General features: G+C 38.1%; 1 protein-coding gene across 3 annotated transcripts in view; it reads right to left on the bottom strand.

The window, feature by feature from the left end:
• Nucleotides 1-20,515, bottom strand: part of ctnnd2a (catenin (cadherin-associated protein), delta 2a) — a 238,820-nt gene that overhangs the window by 121,491 nt on the left and 96,814 nt on the right. For all 3 annotated transcript variants that reach the window (XM_065948760.1, XM_065948759.1, XM_020641668.3), the window contains exons 4-6: nt 9,366-9,400; nt 8,384-8,488; nt 3,972-4,144 (exon numbers count right to left, since the gene is read on the bottom strand). In XM_065948760.1, the coding sequence (XP_065804832.1) occupies nt 3,972-4,144; nt 8,384-8,488; nt 9,366-9,400 (313 nt within the window). The remainder of the gene's footprint in view (nt 1-3,971; nt 4,145-8,383; nt 8,489-9,365; nt 9,401-20,515) is intronic.

Raw genomic sequence — 20,515 nt, 5'->3', positions numbered from 1 at the left:
TAAAACCTGATTCTGATACAACTTCAATTCTGTCTTCTTTTTTTTTATTACATAATAGCTTTCCCAATTTTGTTGTAATGACCTAATAGTTGCACATTTCATTTTAATAGACAGAAATACATTCTTTATTTACTTTACTGTATTTTTGTAAGTGGGTGGGTTAGATCAATGGCAACACGTACAAAGTGCAGGACAGTCACAGCAGAGATTCAGGATAAGTTAGAACTTAAATCTGCAGCTAAATTAAAGTATGTCACATGTCACATCTGAACTGTTCTGTATTAAATATAAAAAATAAAAATGCATTAACAGTTAATAGATTACAAGTAGATAGTATATTGACATAATGCTTCATTTGGTGTGAAAATCAATAAGTCATCAGGAACATGCTACGACAATTTGTAAGTTTCTTGAAAGAATTTCAGGAAGACAGGGCTGTCCATGTTATCGATTACACAAGCACATTTAACGGTCCCTTATGACACAGACATGCAGGTTAGAGAAATGATAAAGGCTTGAATCTGGTTAATTCATCCCGGCTTAGCTTAAATAAAAAGGCTTTATATGTGATTTTTACACTTAAATATAATAGAAATCAAGTATATCCTCTGAAAATAACTCTGTGAGTCATGACTGTCTACAATATGTAACACCCGAGTCCCACTGTCTGTGATGCTTTCAGAGTCCTATCTTCACTTTGTTTACATCGCCGGCACGGCGGCTGACTCCTCCCCTCGCGTATAAAAGTTGTTTAATTGAGGGATTAGAGAAAAGAAGAATAACATACTGTACTCACTGCTTAACTGTGTTTCTAGATCACGCTCATTTCGGGTAAATTAACATGCAGTGTGAAGATATGAGCATAATAAAGAGCGCTAGCATTAGCATGCTAACACAAAAATGCAGTTGTTTTGGTTTCATGCTGGTGCTCAAGGGCGACATCTGCTGGATCAAAAAATCACATATAAAGCCTTTAATAAACTACAAAAGCTCAAGGTGAATGTCAACACTAATGCTGCACCTACTCTTGGTAAATTTAACTGTATCATGTCCTATGTTGGAGATTAGTCTTTATTGTCTGTATATCTGTCTGTTTATATCTGTATTTGTTGTTTTTGTTCTGTTTTGTTTCTATACTTATGAACGCATGCTAATGGATTACATTTACTTCTATGTTGCCAAAGAACATCTGGCAAAGGGACTGCTGAAGAAAATTAGCCTTTTGGTCAATTTAGGTACATTTACATCCGTCTGAATGTTGATTAATGTACACTGTCCCTTTTCAAATAAATAAATAAATGGCGGTTCCAGAAATCACTTAGCATTTATCATCACCATTAAACTTTTTATAACTCACACCTTTGCCTTATAAAATATACATAAAAGAATCAGCTTTTTTATAAATAGGACCACTGATTACTTTGATATCATGTTTTAAGTAGCAGTGTGAAATAAATCCAAGCTATCCAAACCTATTGTAAATGCACATGTAATGTTTAATGAATGTAATGTGATCTGTTAGCTTGAGATCACAAAGAAAGTGTTAATAGAGATTTGATTATTAACAGTTTCTATGAGCCTCTATCCAGAACAGAGTGCACCATAAATCTCCACCATAAGTCCCCTGAGTTAGTTTAGTAGGTTACTGAGCCAAGTGAGAGATCTTAGACTGATGAGGTGCCCGACACAGTACAGAGCTGATGAGCTTAATGCATCAGATTACTCTACTGGGTTAAACACTGCAGATGTTCTACTGATTGAGATTTAAAATGAGACACAACTGGACTTTAGACTTATGAAGAAGCAAGTAGGTAAATTAAAAGATAAACAGATAGATAGGTGATTCACCAGGTACAAAAAGTGAACAGTATAGATAGTGTTTTTCTTCATTAACTAATGGATAGAAAGCCTGCACACTGTATGATAGAAATAACTTTCTCAGTCCCATTCTATGTCTTGTAGCAGTGCTGCTCTTTTCCTCCTCCAGAAAAACACTGGGATGTTTGAGGTGCCATGTATCCATGCATTATTAAAGTAGGGCCTCTCAGGGTTATAAATACCCTACAGAGGAGCAGCAACATGCTGGACCTTTCACTCTCTTTCACACTCTTCCTGAAACAGGCACTTGTACAACTCAACAAATGCACCGGTGCACATAAAATGGTTATAGGGGTGCATTATAAACACCCCCATGTGCAAATGCATGTGCACATGCCTGCAAGCGCTTCAGCCAAAACCTGCATGTACTGCACACGCATGCACACTGTACCTGCTTGCCTATCTAGCTGCACTGGATTGTGTAGAGCTATTCATGAGCAACAAACCCTGCTGACAACACTGGCCCCATTACACTGACAAGCCAAAAACATCAGAGAGGAGGACACACACACACACACACACACACACAGAACATACCCACACTCATGCTCACATAGACAGAGATGGTGAGCAGAGAGGACAGGGTAAGAAGAAGGGGTGGGGGGTGGAGGGGCAAGACAGTGGAATGGTAGAGAAGAGGACAACAATTACTATATACAGACAGAATAAAACTCCCTTTGCCATATCTGTCCATCCATGTATGCCGCAGTCTGTCTGTTTTTCTATTTTTCTGTCCTTGCCACCTGCATTTCTTATTTATTAAGCAATGGAATGGGAGCCTTCTTTAATCCGGGCTCTGAAATTAGTTTTTGAGAATATCGGGGGGAAATGAATGAATGTGTTTACAAAGACCGATTTCAGACCTCATTCCCCTTTGTCTTTCGAAAGACACATGAGAAAAGCACACACACACACACACACACACACACACACACACACACACACACACACACACAGAAGAGAAATTAAAAAGCACAAACCAAAGTCCTTTCAGGTCATGGAAAGAGTACTCAAAATGTGAGCAGGAACTTGCCAAGAAAAATCCAAGATATCCTAAAATAGTCTCGATCCTTGTAAAAACATTTATCTGATGTACAATTATTGACTTAAAATATTTGCCATAACTTTGTATCCATAGCTATCCATCAAAAAAGGGAACATTTTCCCCATACACCAGCAATATCTCTTCATGGAGCAGTGCAGCTGCTCAGTGATGTGTGGGTTTCTATCTGAAAGTAAATGTGTGTGTGTTGGCGTGTGTGTATTACCATTGAAATTAAAGGATGTGAAAATTGGAAATAATTTGCTCCTGTAGACAGGAAAGTAATTTGGTGGATTTTCCTTTTCATCAGCAAACCGCTGGGATGAATATGTGACTTTGTGTGTACCTTCATTTTCCAAGTCCTTAAAAATAAGACACTCGCTGAGATCTCTCTGTGTGCACCTAATCACCGCCTTATTTTGGTTATTGAGCGCCAACTTATCATTAACTTTGAGGAATTTGTCTAATCCTGCCTCTCACATCCTCCAAATTATATAGAAACTGCAATGGATTGCTTGAAGATCCACTTGAGGTGGCTTGATTAAAGCAATTCAGCAAGGCTACTTAGACACTAGTCTGCCTTAAAATGTACTTTTTAATTTGATGAACAAGATTCATCTGCTCTTAGACTTAGCCAGGGCAACGTGAGTTACAGTTTCATGTCGACAGATTTGATATTCAAGATGCATCTAAAAAGGGGGGTAGAGGAAAAGGCGAGCAATGTTCCCTGAGTCTGTGATGGTGAAACGAGGGGAAGAGAAACTGAAAACCAGAATATTCAATATACCTTTACATTCCTCTCATTCTCTAATGTGTACATTCCTTAAATAAGTATGATGCAGTTGTACATATAGACCGAAGAGAACACTTTTCAGATCAGTCTCCTGATTAGTCAAACTCCACTGATGTTGATCATTTCTCTGGCCATCAGCCTGCTGGAGAAGTTTCAATAACAAACACTTAAAGTTAAAGAAATTTGCTCCTCTGGTCTTTACCGCGATCGTCAACACTTCTTTTCTAATCAACATCTGTGAGCAGCAGTGTTTCCTACCTGGTTGTAGCTGTGCACGGCTCCTCCAACCTGCCCGCTGCGCTGAGGAGTTGCTGCGGAGATGCTGTCGCTAAGGGCGAGGGTCTGGTTGCTATGGTAGCTGGCAGAGTACTGGAGCGAAGCCTCAGGGGTGGAGTTGAGCTGCAAGGAACTCTGGGAAAGAAGAGCCGGTCCTACCGATAGAGGAGACAGGATTGGTGTGTTGTTTGGTGGGAGGTGGGGGTTGAGTTAAGTTTTTTTGCGTGTGTTTGTGCGTGTGTGTGTGTGTGTGCATGCATATACAGGGAAAGTGAGGGAGTGAGGAGTGAGAGAGGGAGATTAAGAGTGAGAAAGAGAGGGGGCGTGAAGGGGAAAGATTGAGAGGCGAAGAGTGAAATGGGGAAAGAGAGAGAGAGAGAGAGAGCAGCAATTTAGAGCAGATAGTGCAGCAGTGCAGCTCTCCGTGAGTTAGAGATGGCATACATAATTTATTAGCAGAGGGAAAGAGAAACAGAGGAACAGAGAGAATGGGAGTAGGAGGAGGAGGAGCAGGGAGATGAAGAGGATGGTAGGAGGAGGGCAGAAAAGAAGAAAGTTGTAATAGATGGAACACCTAATGATTGGATTTGTTACCTCCCTGAACGTGTTCATTTTTTACCATGTACTCTCCACTTATGGAAAACTTGACTTGACCCCTTATGTAAGAAGTGATACTACTTTGAAATGAGGATTAAACATTGTTTTATTTCTGCTGCTATTTAGTAAGCTTTGCACGATTGGTGTGATGTAGCTGCATATACCCCAATGGCTGCAGTAAACTCAATTCACCATCTGTATACATCAACAGCCTATAAACTGTTGTAGTGTTAAGACAAAAGACTAAATGAAAAAATATGATTCACTAAACGAGTATAGCTGTTACAACACATGAAACATAAAAACATGCCAACTAGGGATGTGCAATGACCGCAAATTTCATCTTTATCTCAATATGAGCATTTACAATAATCATAATACAATAAAAAAAAACATAATAACATAAAGAATCAATGCTTTCTCACTTAGCAGCATGCACCATTTTTAATTGACGGTGGCCTGAGTATAATGGCCATGCACCTTATGTGGAAGTCAGACGACGTTCAAGTTAGCTCTCTGCTACCCTCAGGTAATTTCATGTCTATCTAGTGGTGAAAATAAATTATTCTGGGGCTTATTTTTGGATTCATGTAGAAATATGGTTATTGTATAAAACATTAAGAACAGCAGATAGAAATAAAGCCTGTTAGTTATAACTCATGCACTGTTACATTTTGATGAATTTATCTCATTTCGTATGTTTTTGCACAAAGGTTTTTTTTATTATTCTATTTTGTGCTGGCCCACCACATTACAAAGGCACTGTTGCTGCATAAAATTACAATCCCTTCTCTCTGATATCGATTTGGAATAAGTACATTTTAAAACAGTTTTTTTTAGACAGCCTCTCTAAACTGTGAATGGGGCTGAGGTGAACCAAAACAAGTTGTTATAAACCACTCATTAGTCTGAGTGGTTCTATAGGTGATTGAAGAGCAGTTAGGTCTGTGACCTGTTCATTCTGCTATGCATTCATATTTCATTAGGTTGCTATTTTTATTCTCGCTTTATTTTAAATATTTAACCTGAGTAGTAATAGTTGAATATGAAAATACATAATAAATGTTATTTTTTCATACTTTCTCCATTTCTAAATATAATGAATATGTACTTTAAATATCTACAATAACTGTCACCCCCAAAGCAAACTGCCATGTTAGTTTCTTTTTTCACCCCAAAATAACAAAGCTCAGTTCTTATTCCTCTCCCATATCTATTCCACTGCTCTCTCTCTCTCTCCTCCCCCAGAATCCCGTCTCCCTGTGAGTCTGTGCGCTGTGAACCAGGATCAACTCCTCTGCTTCTTGCCTTCACAAAAGACTTGTCTTCTCTCATCTCGATTCATCCCTTACTTTTTATGAATTATTAAACAGCACTTTGTGTTACGCAGACTGAGTGGGAGCTTCCAAACTTATCATCGCTCTGCCTTGCTGTTTTTGCTACACTGCGTGTGCACTGTGTGACGTTTGTTTCAGTGTTCATACGCGCCACATAAATGTTGGCTGGAAGAAAAATATCTGCATTTCACAGAGTTCATGTGTGATAGTCATTGCAAACATGTGAGTGCTTAATGTGTGTCTGCTGTTTTTGTGTTTGATTATGTGTGAGAGGGTGTAATGAACAACACTGAGGCTAGTAGTAAGGCAGCCTAAGTCCTTGTTTTCCTATTCTGAGTCTCCTTAAGTCTCAAATGTTAATATTCAAAAGCAGAGTCAAATAATAAATTTCATGTGATGTTTCAGACCCATAAAACATTTACACACAGCTCACATATACACACAAGGTTTCCACCTATACCCAGAGTCACACATTGATTGCTTTGAGAGGTAAACTTAATTTCATGACAACTTAAAGAGTTAGTTTGTGTTTCTCTGAATACCCATATACATGCAGAGATGTTTGTGTGGCTCTTCTGCGACACCTTACAAACCACAGTATCGGCTGAAAGCAAAAAGCCTCCCTGTTTTGTGCCACCTTTCACTGAAGACAGCGACATGTCACTATGCAATGTATTTACCGCTAAGCTATTTGCAGCGCTACTATTCGGAGGGAAATACACAAACATCCTCAGACAGAGAAAGCTATGTGGAATTTATCTGCACCCACACATTGTGATGCGCTCGGTAGAAGCCCATTTGCAAAATAGGGAAAACAGCTGTGAACGAAGCAGCCACAATAAGAGCGCTAACAAAGAGGGAGGCATCATCTAGGACTCAAATAAAGAAGATATGCGGGAGAATAAGGGACTTCCTACCAAAATGATACGAATCAAATTATCTGACATGTCTCTCCACTATTGTGCATGTGCCGAAACATGCAACCATGTTTCCCCTTATATAAAAGGAGAGCAGAAAATGTAATAGAAATATTCAAAACCAGCCTCCTAAATCTAATCCTGTCCAGCTTTTGTGTTATCCTTGATACACAGGTCATACAGTAATCTCTCAATACTGTATGAGCACATTTATACTTAATATTTTCATCACTGTAGCTGGCTCATTCTGATAGAACTAGAAACAGCACATGGTAAAACATATTGTCTAGCATGTGAGTAAACTCCTGAGAAACGTGAGCAGTTTGAATTCTTAAAACGACTTCCATTACAGCGATATCAACCGACAAAAAGGTCAGCAGACAATAACTGAAATAGGAACGCAATGATCCGCAACCAATGACCTGCGAACAAAATGCCAAGCACTTTTAGCAAGACGCCCTTCCCAGGCCAATTTTTCATTCATTGTATGAGTTTGTTTCTCAGAATATAAGACCATCAGAATGGAAAAGCTGCTTCAAATATGAGGGTTAGTAAAGCAAATCCAGAATGTGAATGTCTGTGTATGTGCTGCCCTGTTCTTTTTCCCCACATGAAAAGAACAATTCTCACTATAGAATACTTTGTTTTGAGTCAGTTTTGTTAACAAAGGAACTATGCAAACCACTCAGTGATAAACGACAGCTCTAATTCTGCCCAGCAACAAAATGCATTTCTCTTTCCTTGCTCTTTTTCAGATATCCTACCTTCTTTATTATACCATATTCTTAAATGGTATACTATTTTAATACTTACACTAAACTTAATCTTCAACAAAATCCTCCGAAGACTCGTTGAATTGAAATGAAAAGTGAAAACTCAATATTAACACAGGGAATTGCTGCACTAGATAACTAATGGCCTAAGGGACTAATAAGAATGCATTTCCGCCTTTAATTTCAGGAAAACAAAAAATAATTACCCAACAGCACACACACAACATAATCCTCCTGTATCAAACCAACCACAGGTCTAGTTTTTAATAAGATCGCCTGGATATTCTTTCCCCCTCAGTCACTCTGTGTGAGAGTCACTGAACAACAATTAAAAATGAAATTCACATTCCTTTTGAAACACAGAAAGGTTTATTTACACTGCTGAAGAACCTGATGGATTTACACAGACCTTGATTTAGTTCATTCAGGTGTTAACATTGTGGAAGAACACCTAATTTCAACCTTGAAATAATATCTTCAAGGAACAAAAGCGAGAAAACATAAAATCTACAAACTTAGAAAATGAAAATTGTTTGCTTCTTACTTTGAAGCTCTCAAGCTGAAGTAGTATTTTGTTTGGTGATAGAGTTGCTTTGTTGAATATACCGTTTATATTTATATTATTATATAAAAGGTACACAATATGTTTATATTGTTTTAACTGGAGGTTATATAGACACGTTATATTAAACTGTTGAATCCCCCTGTTACTGTTGACCTACTCGAACAAAAACAAACACACAACATTAAAAAAAAAAAACTCTACTTACGTTCTCCACTGTCAAGTATTCCTGATTCCTGTAGGGACCGAATGCAGGAATCCACAAGCTCCAATCCTGTGGTCAACTCATCTTCAATATCCTTGTGTCCATCCACTGTGAAGGAGAACGGAGCATGAGGGACACAGAAGGATCAACATTAAAAAGGAAGGGGAAAAAGGGAAGGAGCCACAGAGCATGCATTAGATGTCTCTCAGCTGTTAAAACCCAACTCATTATAACTTGATTGTGACCTATAGGACATTTTGGTAATATAAAAAGGATACTAATAAGTCTGCTCTGGGAGCTTTCTGACTCTTTATAAAGTTGTAGAACAAGTTGAAGGTGATACAATGCTACAAATATGTAAATACATTTGTGATATTGTGAATATGTGAGCAGCAGATGAGTCAGAAAAACAGACAAATAGTGCATACTTGTGCTCTTTATGCATGTAGATTTAAACTGACTGTCAAACCATCCAGCACCAAAAAAACAATTCTGATGTCTTTAAGTGTTTGTCCATGTCTCTGTGTTAGTGTCTGTGCATCTGTCTGTGTTTTGCAATCATCTTGTAATCCATCAGGTGTTTGGTGGTGCTTCTGCCCATACATCACTGGGCTGGTTTAAATTCCAAATGTTGCTTGACACACAATTTTCCCAGAATGTCAATCCGACCTGAGGCGGAGCAGGCCTTGTTGGTGTCGAGGTAATAAATCTCATCCTTCAACCTGAGGCATGTTTGCAAATGATACACACTTAAAATTTTGTAATTGTTGTTTAGATTATGATTTTCAAATAGTATTAAAACAAACAACTTGAAACTTTAAAACTACCATGAAAAAATTTGAGTTTTCTATCCTGAGCAGTATGAGTGAGTGTGTGTGTGTGTGTGTGTGTGTGTGTGTGTATGTGTGTGTGTGTGCGTGCGTGTGCGTGTGTGTGCGTGCGTGTGTGTGTGGGTGTTTGTACAAATATTCAGGGTGAACTTTACCTTGAGCATTCCAGCGAAATTGCTCATCAGTAGAACTGCAAAATAAGATGACAGGAATATTAAGAACACACCCGTTATAAACATTTGTTTAGGCTTTGTCTGACATTTTGCTGAATATAAAAAGAAAATAGAAATTAAAGTCATCTTAAGTGATATTTTAGTTGTAAGTCAGCGCAGGTAGACCATTTTTAAACACATACACAGAATGAGGCACTGTGCACTAAAGTAACGTTGTTTCATTCAGGAGCTGCACATGGACAAGAACACATTCACACACAAACAAGAAGTCTTTTCTTTGCTCTTGATGACTGTCAATTGACCGGTGATGGATGGGGGGTTTACACTGAAAGAAAAAGACAAATAGAGGCAGAAGGAAACAGACGGGCAGAAAGAGAAAGTTAGAGACGAGAATTGAGCCGCCTGCTGTGTGATCAATGCAGACACGGACAGACTAACTGATACATATAGACTCTTTCATCTGACTTCATCTACACCATTAGACCGGCTGTCTGGGCAGCTTGCCCGGTGTCTATGTCTGTCCCATTAAGAGTATTTGGTATTCCACACACTCAACTTTCTTTATGCATGGTGGCAGTGTGTGGGGCTTGGAACTTTTGCTTAAAAATTGGTTTATAAAGTTCTCCCTAAACATATATTTTCATGTGTTTACCTGGTAGCTTGTCTGGTCTGCTGTGATGGAATCACTCTTTCAGACACACCACAATCACGAGTAGAACCAAACTAAAACCACCTGTATCCCAGAAATGCCTATTTCACGCGTGAAAAATAGCAAAGATCTTTACAGAGCCTACAGCAGCAGACACGCGTCAGCAATAGTTAAACGCAGTCAGAGGGAAAACTATTTTTTTATTTAAGTTCAATAAAGAATAGCTGCAACTGTTTAGTATTGGGGATACAGTGTTTGGAAAGTTAGAGGCTGTCACAGAAAATGACTGGTGATGTTTGCCCTGAAGGCTGTGTATTGTTCGACTGACACTGACCGACAAGAAATCAATTCAAAAAGTTACAACCAAGTGCAGTTTGAGATCAAATAAAGAATGACTGCAACTTCCTACTATGTAATCAAAAATCTACTCGTTGAACCAAATTTAGTCCATCATTTTGTGCGTCTGATATTTTTTTACTGTCTCTGCATGATTTCTTCTTATTTTGTCTTCAGGATGCATCCTTTTCTGTGTTTCTTTGAGGTGTAACGTAATAGTTATTTATACGTGTCTTAGTAATTATTGTAATATATATGTGCAACAATAAATGGGGGACAAACAGAAACAGGAAATAGTCTTAAATAACTGTACAAACTCTTCTAATCCTCAAATCACAGTGTTCAATCTGACAGCTAGCTATGTCATCCTTTCCTATTTTAAGACACATAACTGATGTGAACATGTGATCTACTGCTTTAACAGGCTTGTAGCATGATTGGCTGATGACACGCTGTCATTGTTGAGGCAGTAACAGCCTGAAGGATTAAAAAAAACAGTGTTGTAATTAGCAGGCTGGTTAAGAGAATCATAACTAGGCTATCACACTATACTTCTCAGATGTGTTTATGATCGGAGTGTGGCTGCATTATGTGCCATTTCTTCTGTGATTTATGTGATCTGTGTGCAACCAATTTTCCTAGAAAATCTTTCGTTGACAGATAAAGTTTTAAACAAAGACTCATAAATTTGACATTTGTTTATCTGCTGCCATGGGCCAGTTAGTGCCTCAAACACAGATAGTTGTTTGCTACTGTGATCAGGGCTTCATTTGCACCAGATCCTTCTGGAACAAGATCCAGCACCCCTCGATCGGGGCCGGGACCTCTTCGAGATCCAGCACCTCCTTTGTCACTATCAAAATCTCTCAATAAATTTGATGTAATATTTAATGTTATCTGTTCTGACATTTGTTTATTTTGCATTTAAATCACTGGGAATCGCTTTGTTTTCCTGCTGGTACGCATGAGATTTAAATCTTGTTTTTTTTTTAGACTAAGAGGTCAGATCCCGGTCAGGTCATACAGGGATGCCTGAAGCGGGAGTTTTGTGCATGTCACAGCGGCAAAATGTTTAATTATCTGCAATTTTTTAAAGGCAGAGTGATAAATTGTTCTTTTGAGGGCTTTTTTGGCCAAATAAACAGGTAGGACATGTTTTTACTGTCATTCTCTGCTGTGCTGCTGTGTAGTGTTGATACTTATTTAGAAGAGTGACGAGTGTAATCATGAAAGTGTTGCTGTTTGTGCATGGAAACAGGAAATAGGTGCCCTAAATCAGACACAATTTAAACCATCAGCTTATTAAAAACATTTAGACTTAGTAACTAAAAGTTCCTGCATAGTGAAGGGCCTACCACTCACAACAGGTCAGAGCTTTTCTATCAGTGCGCACACATTGAAGTGTCTCTGTTTACAACATAATCATAGAAATGAAAGACATTTACTCACCCTGTAACTCGTCACCCTCACTAGTCTGTTTATTATTAACTTTAAACTGGTCATTGGTCCAACTGTGTGAACCTTCAGTGTGAGGTTTGTTGGCTGTTGGAGTATTTAATAAACGAGAGAGAGAGAGAGAGAGAGAGAGAGAGAGAGAGAGAGAGAGCATCTTTCCACAACTCTGCAAACTATTCTGTAGTGCCAGAACACCAGGGAGGCAGAGCATGTCTCTTAACAGTGAGCCTGCGTGAGACACACATTTTGAATTCATCACTCAGCTCTGAACCGTCACACAGCGTCCTCTACTGTTTTCATTCAAATCAACATGTAAGCATACACACACACACACTCTTAGCATTCATAAATGTATAGCCTGGAATAAAATATGGCTTTTTTCTGCATATGCAATGTCTCTTGGGAGTCTGGAGACTCAAGTGAACTTGAACTAATATATTCAAAGTTTGACATAAATAGGCAAACTTTCTGGTATGGTAGCCTTGTGGTGAAAAAATATGTTGTTTACCAAACAAAGATAAATAATAGAAGTATTATTTAAACATGCAAGAAAGAGTAAAGTGTGTGTATGTGTGTGTGTGTGTGTGAGACTTGCATGTACTGTATAAATGCAATTATTACTTTACTTTAAGTGTAATTCTGCACTGGAGAAGTAAAGCTAAAAATACTAATGGGTGTGACATTTTCGGTGCACCAATAAAAGCCAGGTAAATATTTTGTTAATGCGTTTAAAATAGTATGTAGCTGTCCGGACAGGAATCCCAGCAGCCACATCTTTCATGAGTCATTAGTCCACAGCTTGGAGAGCATTACTCTGAAAGAGTTACAAAACTGCCACACACAGTTCTGCTCAAATCCTCCAGCTGCCTCCCTTCACAGATAGTAGCACTTAAGAACACTTGCCTGTCCCGATAAGGCTGTCAGCATGGATGGGTGTGTGTGTGTACACTGAGCGCGCACAAGCACACATCTACAGTTTGGTTCTCACATGATACAAGGAAACACACAAGCACATTTTCTACAGTGAAGGCAATCAGCTGGATATTGTGGACGGAGTCAATTTCAACAGCATTTCAGTCACTAATACACACAAACACACACACACACAAACATTTCAGAAACACCTACATTCACACACACACTGAAGTTACAGTGCCTTAAGTCTTTACTAATTGCTATCCTGTTGAGTTGGAGAGATGGAGAAATGAAAGGCTTTGTGTGGGCTATTTCATTAACTAGCATTAAAAGATGCCTAATAGACCATATTTTCTGGTCTAACGGATAAGCCTGATGTTTTCTCAAACACATTCAGGCCTTTATGAAGAGTGGAGGGAAGCTTTAAAAAGCAGTTTGAGTGGCTGCTGTTCATTGGTTATTGCTGTTAATGGTGTCTGAAATAAATTGGAATAACAGATAATCGTTCAAACTTAACAAGGACGAAGCTGGATGGTATGAAGCTGCTTCTGAGTTTTATACTTTTATTAACTTCAAACATGGTTAACTGATTGAGAAGCCACACAAACTTAGTGTTAATGGCTTTTTAGATTTATATATAAAATGGACTTAACTTATACATTGCGCCTTTTAACTCTATGGACCTCTAAAAGCTTAAAAACAGTGCATGTAAACACGCCCCTACTCACAAACTAATGCCATGCTCAACAGGATCTAATTTAATTAACAGCTTCACACAATCAAACACTGATGGCTCGGCCTCTGGGAGCAATTCAGGGTTCAGTATCTTTGCCAAGGACACTCTGACATTAGGACTTGAGGAGCCAGGGATTGAACCATCGCTCTTCCAATAAATGGATGAACTGTTATGAGGCTCAGCAATCCAAATTTAGTATATGACAAAAAAATTAATAATTTCTGACACAAACAACTTATAAACATTCTGATGGACATTCTTATGAGTATATTTGTCTTCATCTGTATATTCATGGAAACGTTGTAAACTTCTTCATTCTCATGTGTGTTAAATAAAGAGCAAATTCTACTTAATCTTGAATCTTGATTTACAGATAAAAATCATTTGAAAAACACATCAATACTACTTGAACATTCAGTGTGTTTCCCTCAGAATACAATTCTACTCAAAATCAACAACTTAGATATCTTTCACATTTAACTGAAAGCCTAGAGTAGCATGACTGGCATTATCGTATTTGCGCTTTGCCTTATTTGTGAAATCTTTACAATGAGGTTCACACGTTGAATGTTCACCAACAAGCAACCCAAAATCTTGCCTGGGTTCTACTCTCAGCTGGTTTCCCTAGTATCTTAGTTCTGTAAGAATGGCATAGATTTCCATTGACCTGAGAATAATTGTAATTCTTGACTGAAGAGCAGTCTGCAGACAAATACTAACTAAGCGTGCAGAGCGAGGGCATGATATGCTTCCATGTGACACAGCCGATTATTTTCAGGGAGACTAATGCAAAGTGATGTAGTACAAAATCGTGCCAACTCACTTTAAGGCATCAAGCTGGTTCGTTGGAACACAGTCATTTTTGTGGATGTTTCGGTTGTATGAGTACATATCTACTAATGTGTGTGTGTGTGTGTGTGTGTGTGTGTGTGTGTGTGTGTGTGTGTGTGTGTGTGTGTGTGTGTGTGTTGGCTTTATGTTGGGAATTGGTGAAATATTAATGTGAATGAAATATGAAATGTACACAAAACTACATTGCACACAAGTTACAAAATATGTCAAAACATTGGGTTTAAAAGGCAAAATGTGATTTTGTTTACGTGGATGCATGTATGGCAGGTCTATTTCGGCAATATATACGTGTGTGTGTTTGTGTGTGTTTGTGTGTGTTGCATATCCAAAAGAGAGCTCTCTGATACTCTATTCAGAAAGCAGCCTTTTGTGCTCACAACAAGGCTGAGGACAAACTTTTTGTGGATACGACAGCTGAATGACAGTTCAACCGTCGACTGGAAGAGAATTGTCTAGTCAAAGCGTACACTGAAATGACTTCTAATGTCTGAATACTGACAGCTGCAACAAAAACTCTTATTCCTACAAACAAAGAAAACAATGCACCATGGTATTGACAGGTTCAATAGAGTTATTTAAACTCTTTTCTTCTTTCATCCCTCCAATTTATCTCCTTTCAAGTCCTACACATTCACTTGCAGATGTTTAGCCTACAATAATGTGTATACATACTTAAAGTCTGACTTAATGTATGTTTATTTGTAGGATTTTTATGCCTGTGTGTGTGGGTGTACTGATGTTTCTGTCCTGCAATCTCTATTTGCAGATTAGTGTGATGAAAAACCCGGCCAAACATAGTCATCATGTAGCTTTTTGCTCATTTTACACTCACTTGCACATGTAGGTTAGACATACAAACACCAGACAATTATATTTGTCAGTAGAAGAAACATAAAAGGGGCTGCATGAATAACAAAGAAGCATAAGGTTATCACTATTTCTGCAGGCACATGTATCAATCAATCTCAATCAATTAATCTTTGTTTGTGTATAGTGTCAATTCATAACCACATTTATCTGAAGACGCTTTACAAAAAGGTCTAGTAGGTCGAGATCTTACTCTTTGTTGTATTGTATTGTACAATGGCAAGGAAAAAGTTTCTTCAAGAGGCAGAAACCTCGAGCAGAACTAGAGTCATACTGAACAGCCATCTGCAAAAACTGTGAGGGAGATGCAGAAAGAGACATACACTGTATTGACACATCTGCATTTCTTAAACTATTCTTAAAAATCTCTAGAGATTCTAAACATTTTTCCTGAACAAAAAAGGTAATAAAAAATGACATTTAGATATTGCTATAGCATGCCTTTTTTCTCAGTAAACATTGACATAAGAGGATTGTGTAGATCCTGACATATCTAAAAAAATCATTATCATTATGTGTTTCCTCAAAGAGGACTTCTTAGTTTCTTCAAAAAATGATGTCAGACCTTTTTCGGAAAGCCCCCTGCAGCAAACAAATGCATGCCATTACTGACTACAGGGCTACATTCTGTATGTGTCTGCTTGCTTTGCTTGAACACACAATCATACAGTGACTCGTGCCTGTGTATTTGAATGCATGCACAAAATGCTGGTTCCCTGTTGGTTGCACTATTTGAGCTCAGAAACATCTGCTGTGTGTGTCATAATCATCACCAAGCTATTATAGTTATTATGATAGGTGGGCTATCGCGGTTTTGCACTGGCACAGATAATGACAGAATATTTCCATGCATAATTCACTGGGGACGGGTGGCCTGACACCGGGTGTGCCCCGTATTATTGTACTCCACAAAGATAAGTGTTGTCAAATATTTATGCTCATCTAACAAGGCTTACTGTGAGAAGACTGCCATGACATGTTATCGAAGTAGAGATTTAAAGCTTTACTGCGCATTATGAAAAGTTAGAATTAAAGTTCCACTTTGGGAAGAATACTGAACAAACAAAGTTTTAATAATGACTCAAGATTGAGATTAAGGAAGTTCACTTTGACATAGTAGTCAATTTCAAATAATGAGATTTGCTCTATAGATGCACACAGATACTAGCAATGAAATATGTTCAACATCATGTGCAGTTAAAGGGATAGTTCGGTCATATTGAAGTGGTATTGTATGACTCACTTGTCATTCGTAAGTGCATTTACAACAGGAGGCTCAGCATGGCCCATTAAATGATAAACCTGCCAGAGTTTCTCAGTAAAGGGGCTTCTGAAAATCATTTAAAGTGAAATAATGTTTTTTTTTTTATGAACATTTATGTTGCGGCACATGTCTGCAATGTTTTTACATTCAAATATTGCTCAATAAGGTTTCCGCACAATATAGTTTCCAAACTACGCCTTTAATAGGTGAGGCACACGTCATACTTTGCTGTAGTAAAGAAAGTTACTATTTGTGAGAAAATACACACACACTCCACGCAACACGCATAGATTGATGATTTTCTGAATGTGATAGCGACTGCCCGAAGAATTAACTGACTGTAATGAAACTACCTACAACACCATGCTTTGTGTTAGAACATTTAAAGGTTACTTGCACTTGTCTTGTATCCCTAATATTCATCTCAGAAAACAGCTGCCAAGAAATAAATGCTTTTTTTTCTAAAGCCCAATATTTGTGAATACACTCAGAGTTAATAAAGTTTTCAGTGGTATTTTAGAGGCTCAATTTTTTTGTCACCAAAAATGTGTTTTAAATGTTTCCAGCTGCTGAATAGCAGATGTAATGTCTGTGTTTTTGATACAGCTTATTATAATAAATCACATATTACAGGGAGTAAAGGTGAAAACTCCTGGTTGGAGCCGGGATCATTATTTGTCAACTCTGTTCATGGCTCAGAATCAAAAAACATTTGGCCTTACCCAATGGGAGTCCCTGATGATTGATTCCAAGTGTAAAACTGTCATTGTCACTCATTGAGGTGTGAGCAGTTTGTAGTCCATCATCACAATGTTTTTTTTATCCTAGTTGTGATTTTCACAAAAATGAATTAATACGAAAATGATAGCAAGTCTGTTTCCCATCATCTGTCCCTGTGTTTGCTGTTACATTTGTCTTCTGACCAAGTTTCATGATGTAAAAGAAAGAGGGTTTGTCTGGAGGAAAACTTTCAAATCACTGCAGTTGTGATGGAGTGATCAAGAACTAACTTATTTTAGCTTCCTTGGGTGCTAGTCTTCATTTTTAAGTCATTCAAAACATTTCTCCTACAAACATCTACTCCTTCCGAGGGGTGGAAAGAGGAAGGTCCTGTTTTTAAGTTGTATCCATTTATTTGTGCAACCATGCGATTACCTCAGTCACATATATTTTACAAGTAAAATATCCTCACCATCTAGAACTCGTCTGGCATATAAATTGTAATCTCCTGCAGCCCGTCAGCCACTGTGATCCCATAAACACATATCGATACAACGCAGACACACACAGATTCACACTCAAGGGCAGTAGTGTGATGTCATGGGTGGATAGGACATCTCAGAGCTTTGGGGGCTGAAGCAGTCAACAGTTTAAATCACTCATCCCCCAGAGGATAATCTAGCCAATGATTTAGTGGGAGTCACAGAGTCACTCTCAGCAGCTTCCACTCCAGTGGAGGGATATATTAGTGTGTGTGTGTGTGTGTGTCTGTGTGTGTGTGTGTGTGTGTGTGTGTGTGTGTGTGTGTGTGTGTGTGTGTGTGTGTCTGTGTGTGTGCGAAAGGGGGGGGAAGAGGTTATTCGCCTTACAGTTTCTCTCTCTTTGAGGCCCCCATGAGACCAATTACCAATACTATGTGGCTTCACACACACACACACACACACACACACACACACACACACACACACACACACACACACACACACACACACACACACACACACACACACACACACACACACACACACACACACACACACACACACACACACACACACGTAATCTTACACCACATATGAACTGTCGCTGCTTGACTGTGATCAGCATAACAGCTCAACATGAGCTTCATACTGTCAATATTCATGATTCAGGGGAGACCACTTGAAGAGCAGATAGTGATTACATAAAAACACAAGCACACACTGAGATAATTATACGACTCAAAACAAATTAAGCACAATATTCAACATGACATACAAGTGAATAGGGGAGCAAATGTTAACTAAGAAAGCTTTTGATGAAACAAATACTTTGTAACTTCTTACAGCTAATCACGAAACGATATCCAATTTATTTTTTTTATGACTAAAGAAATATAGATTTAAATTGAATGATATGTTAATCTAACAAACATATCTACAAACTCTTGGGTATACTATAAACTGTAAAATGTAAAACATATTGTGCATTTTCAACCTGAGAACTACAACAATGAATTCATTGAAAATTGTGACAGTTACTAATGACTTAGCTCATTAGTAACTGGAATGTCTTAATTTTTCTTTTTAAATCATATCCAATCAAAGTCCAATTACATGTTCTAACATTGGGCACATGTCTGCAATGTTTTGACATAGAAATATTGTCCAATAAAGTTTATTAGAAAAAAGCTCAGCATGGAAAACAATTAGGTATTTGATAAGCCTCTTCATATTTATGTCTTGTTTAGTGAATTATAGTGGAATTTAAACTAATCTAATTACAGTCTACTGGGAGCTTTGGATGCTTGTTTGGTACTTAGCTTGATTTCAAGAGTTTCTGGTCACTTAGCACAACTCCACTGGGCAACATTCTTCTTTTATTTTCAGTTTAACTATAACATTAGACTGTATCATAATTGAATTAGAACCAGATTTGATAGTATTGAAAGAAGCGATCGGACTCATTGTAATCCTTACAATAAAAAAATCTTGTTAGGCAGATCATTTTTTTATAAACCATTCTTATTTAACCAATTCCCTGTCTGAAAACAGTAAAGTGGGCATGCAATGTATACTAATGCTGTTGTTGGGATGTTGCCCATTTTTTATCTGTTTCACATTCCTCTTTTGTAATTATTGTTACAGACAGCTAGTGTTTTACTTGATGGTGGCATGGCCTCTTTAGAGAGAGAAAAAGTATAATGTGCATGCTCTATTACACAAATAACATGGTGTAGGTGGTGTGTAGGTGTATAAAACAATGAGGCGGTGAATAAGCCAATATAAAATCAAAGATATAGCACATGGGAATGTATGCATTTATAAGTATGATGGATTGATGAGAGTGATGTGTTGTGACATGCAGAGGGGCCTTTGGGCAGAAGTTTTAATTAACTGGTAGGGACGGAGCTGGCTGGTCCGGCTCTCACGATATATCACCATGTCTTGCCCGCAGTGACTCAAAAGCATCCATCTAAGACAAGATGCCCTAACACTCTCTCTCACTCACGCACGCACGCACGCACGCACGCACGCACGCACGCACGCACACACACACACACACGCCAGGGAATATGGAAATGTTGAAAATCTGTGTGGTTGTTTTGCTGTTTTGATCAGGTTGTTTGAAGATTATTCTGTTTACTGCTCAATTACACGATGACTGTGCTGAATGAACAAACCTGCATCAACAACATTTTCATTCACGAGAAATACACCTACACTGATATTTTAGCCTGTACGTGCCTTACAAGGAAGTTTGGTTTATCTATTTTAGTTGCTGATGATGAGAGAACAAAATACAGTAAGTTAAATATCCCCTAAAGCAGGTAAAGCATTACATTCAAAAAAAGTATAATGTCAATAATTCAGTTTGCAAGTTTGAGTTCTTAAAGTCAGTTTTCATGAGTGGTCTCAAAAAACTGGAGATAAAAAATACAAAATGAAAAAAACGGGTAAAAAAAGAAAACAGATTGATTTGTTTGAACCAAAAGGCACCAATGAAATCTGATAGGGTGAGACCAAATGTTTTATAGATATCCAATATTGAGAAATAAAGACATATTTGTACCTGCAGTAAAAGATAAAGTTCAGAATACAAATAATAAAATTAAAGACATATGCTAGCGGTGCGACATGAAAATCGACTTTAAGACCAGCATTCATACTTGTTGCTCTCAACACTTTCAATGCTCATACACAAGCTGAGATCTGAAGACTGAGACTCTCTGCAGGAACTCATCTGGGTGATGTCAGTCTTAAATCATCGGGTGACGCTCAGCACCCAGGGTGCCGTCTGACTCATTGGGTTACAATGCAAACAAAAATCGATTTTAGAGCATCCAGAGCGGGTGATAA

The sequence above is a fragment of the Labrus bergylta genome, chromosome 20, assembly GCF_963930695.1.
Source record: "Labrus bergylta chromosome 20, fLabBer1.1, whole genome shotgun sequence".
Classification (NCBI taxonomy): Eukaryota; Metazoa; Chordata; class Actinopteri; order Labriformes; family Labridae; genus Labrus; species Labrus bergylta.
This window is presented reverse-complemented; position numbering and strand designations above follow the sequence as displayed.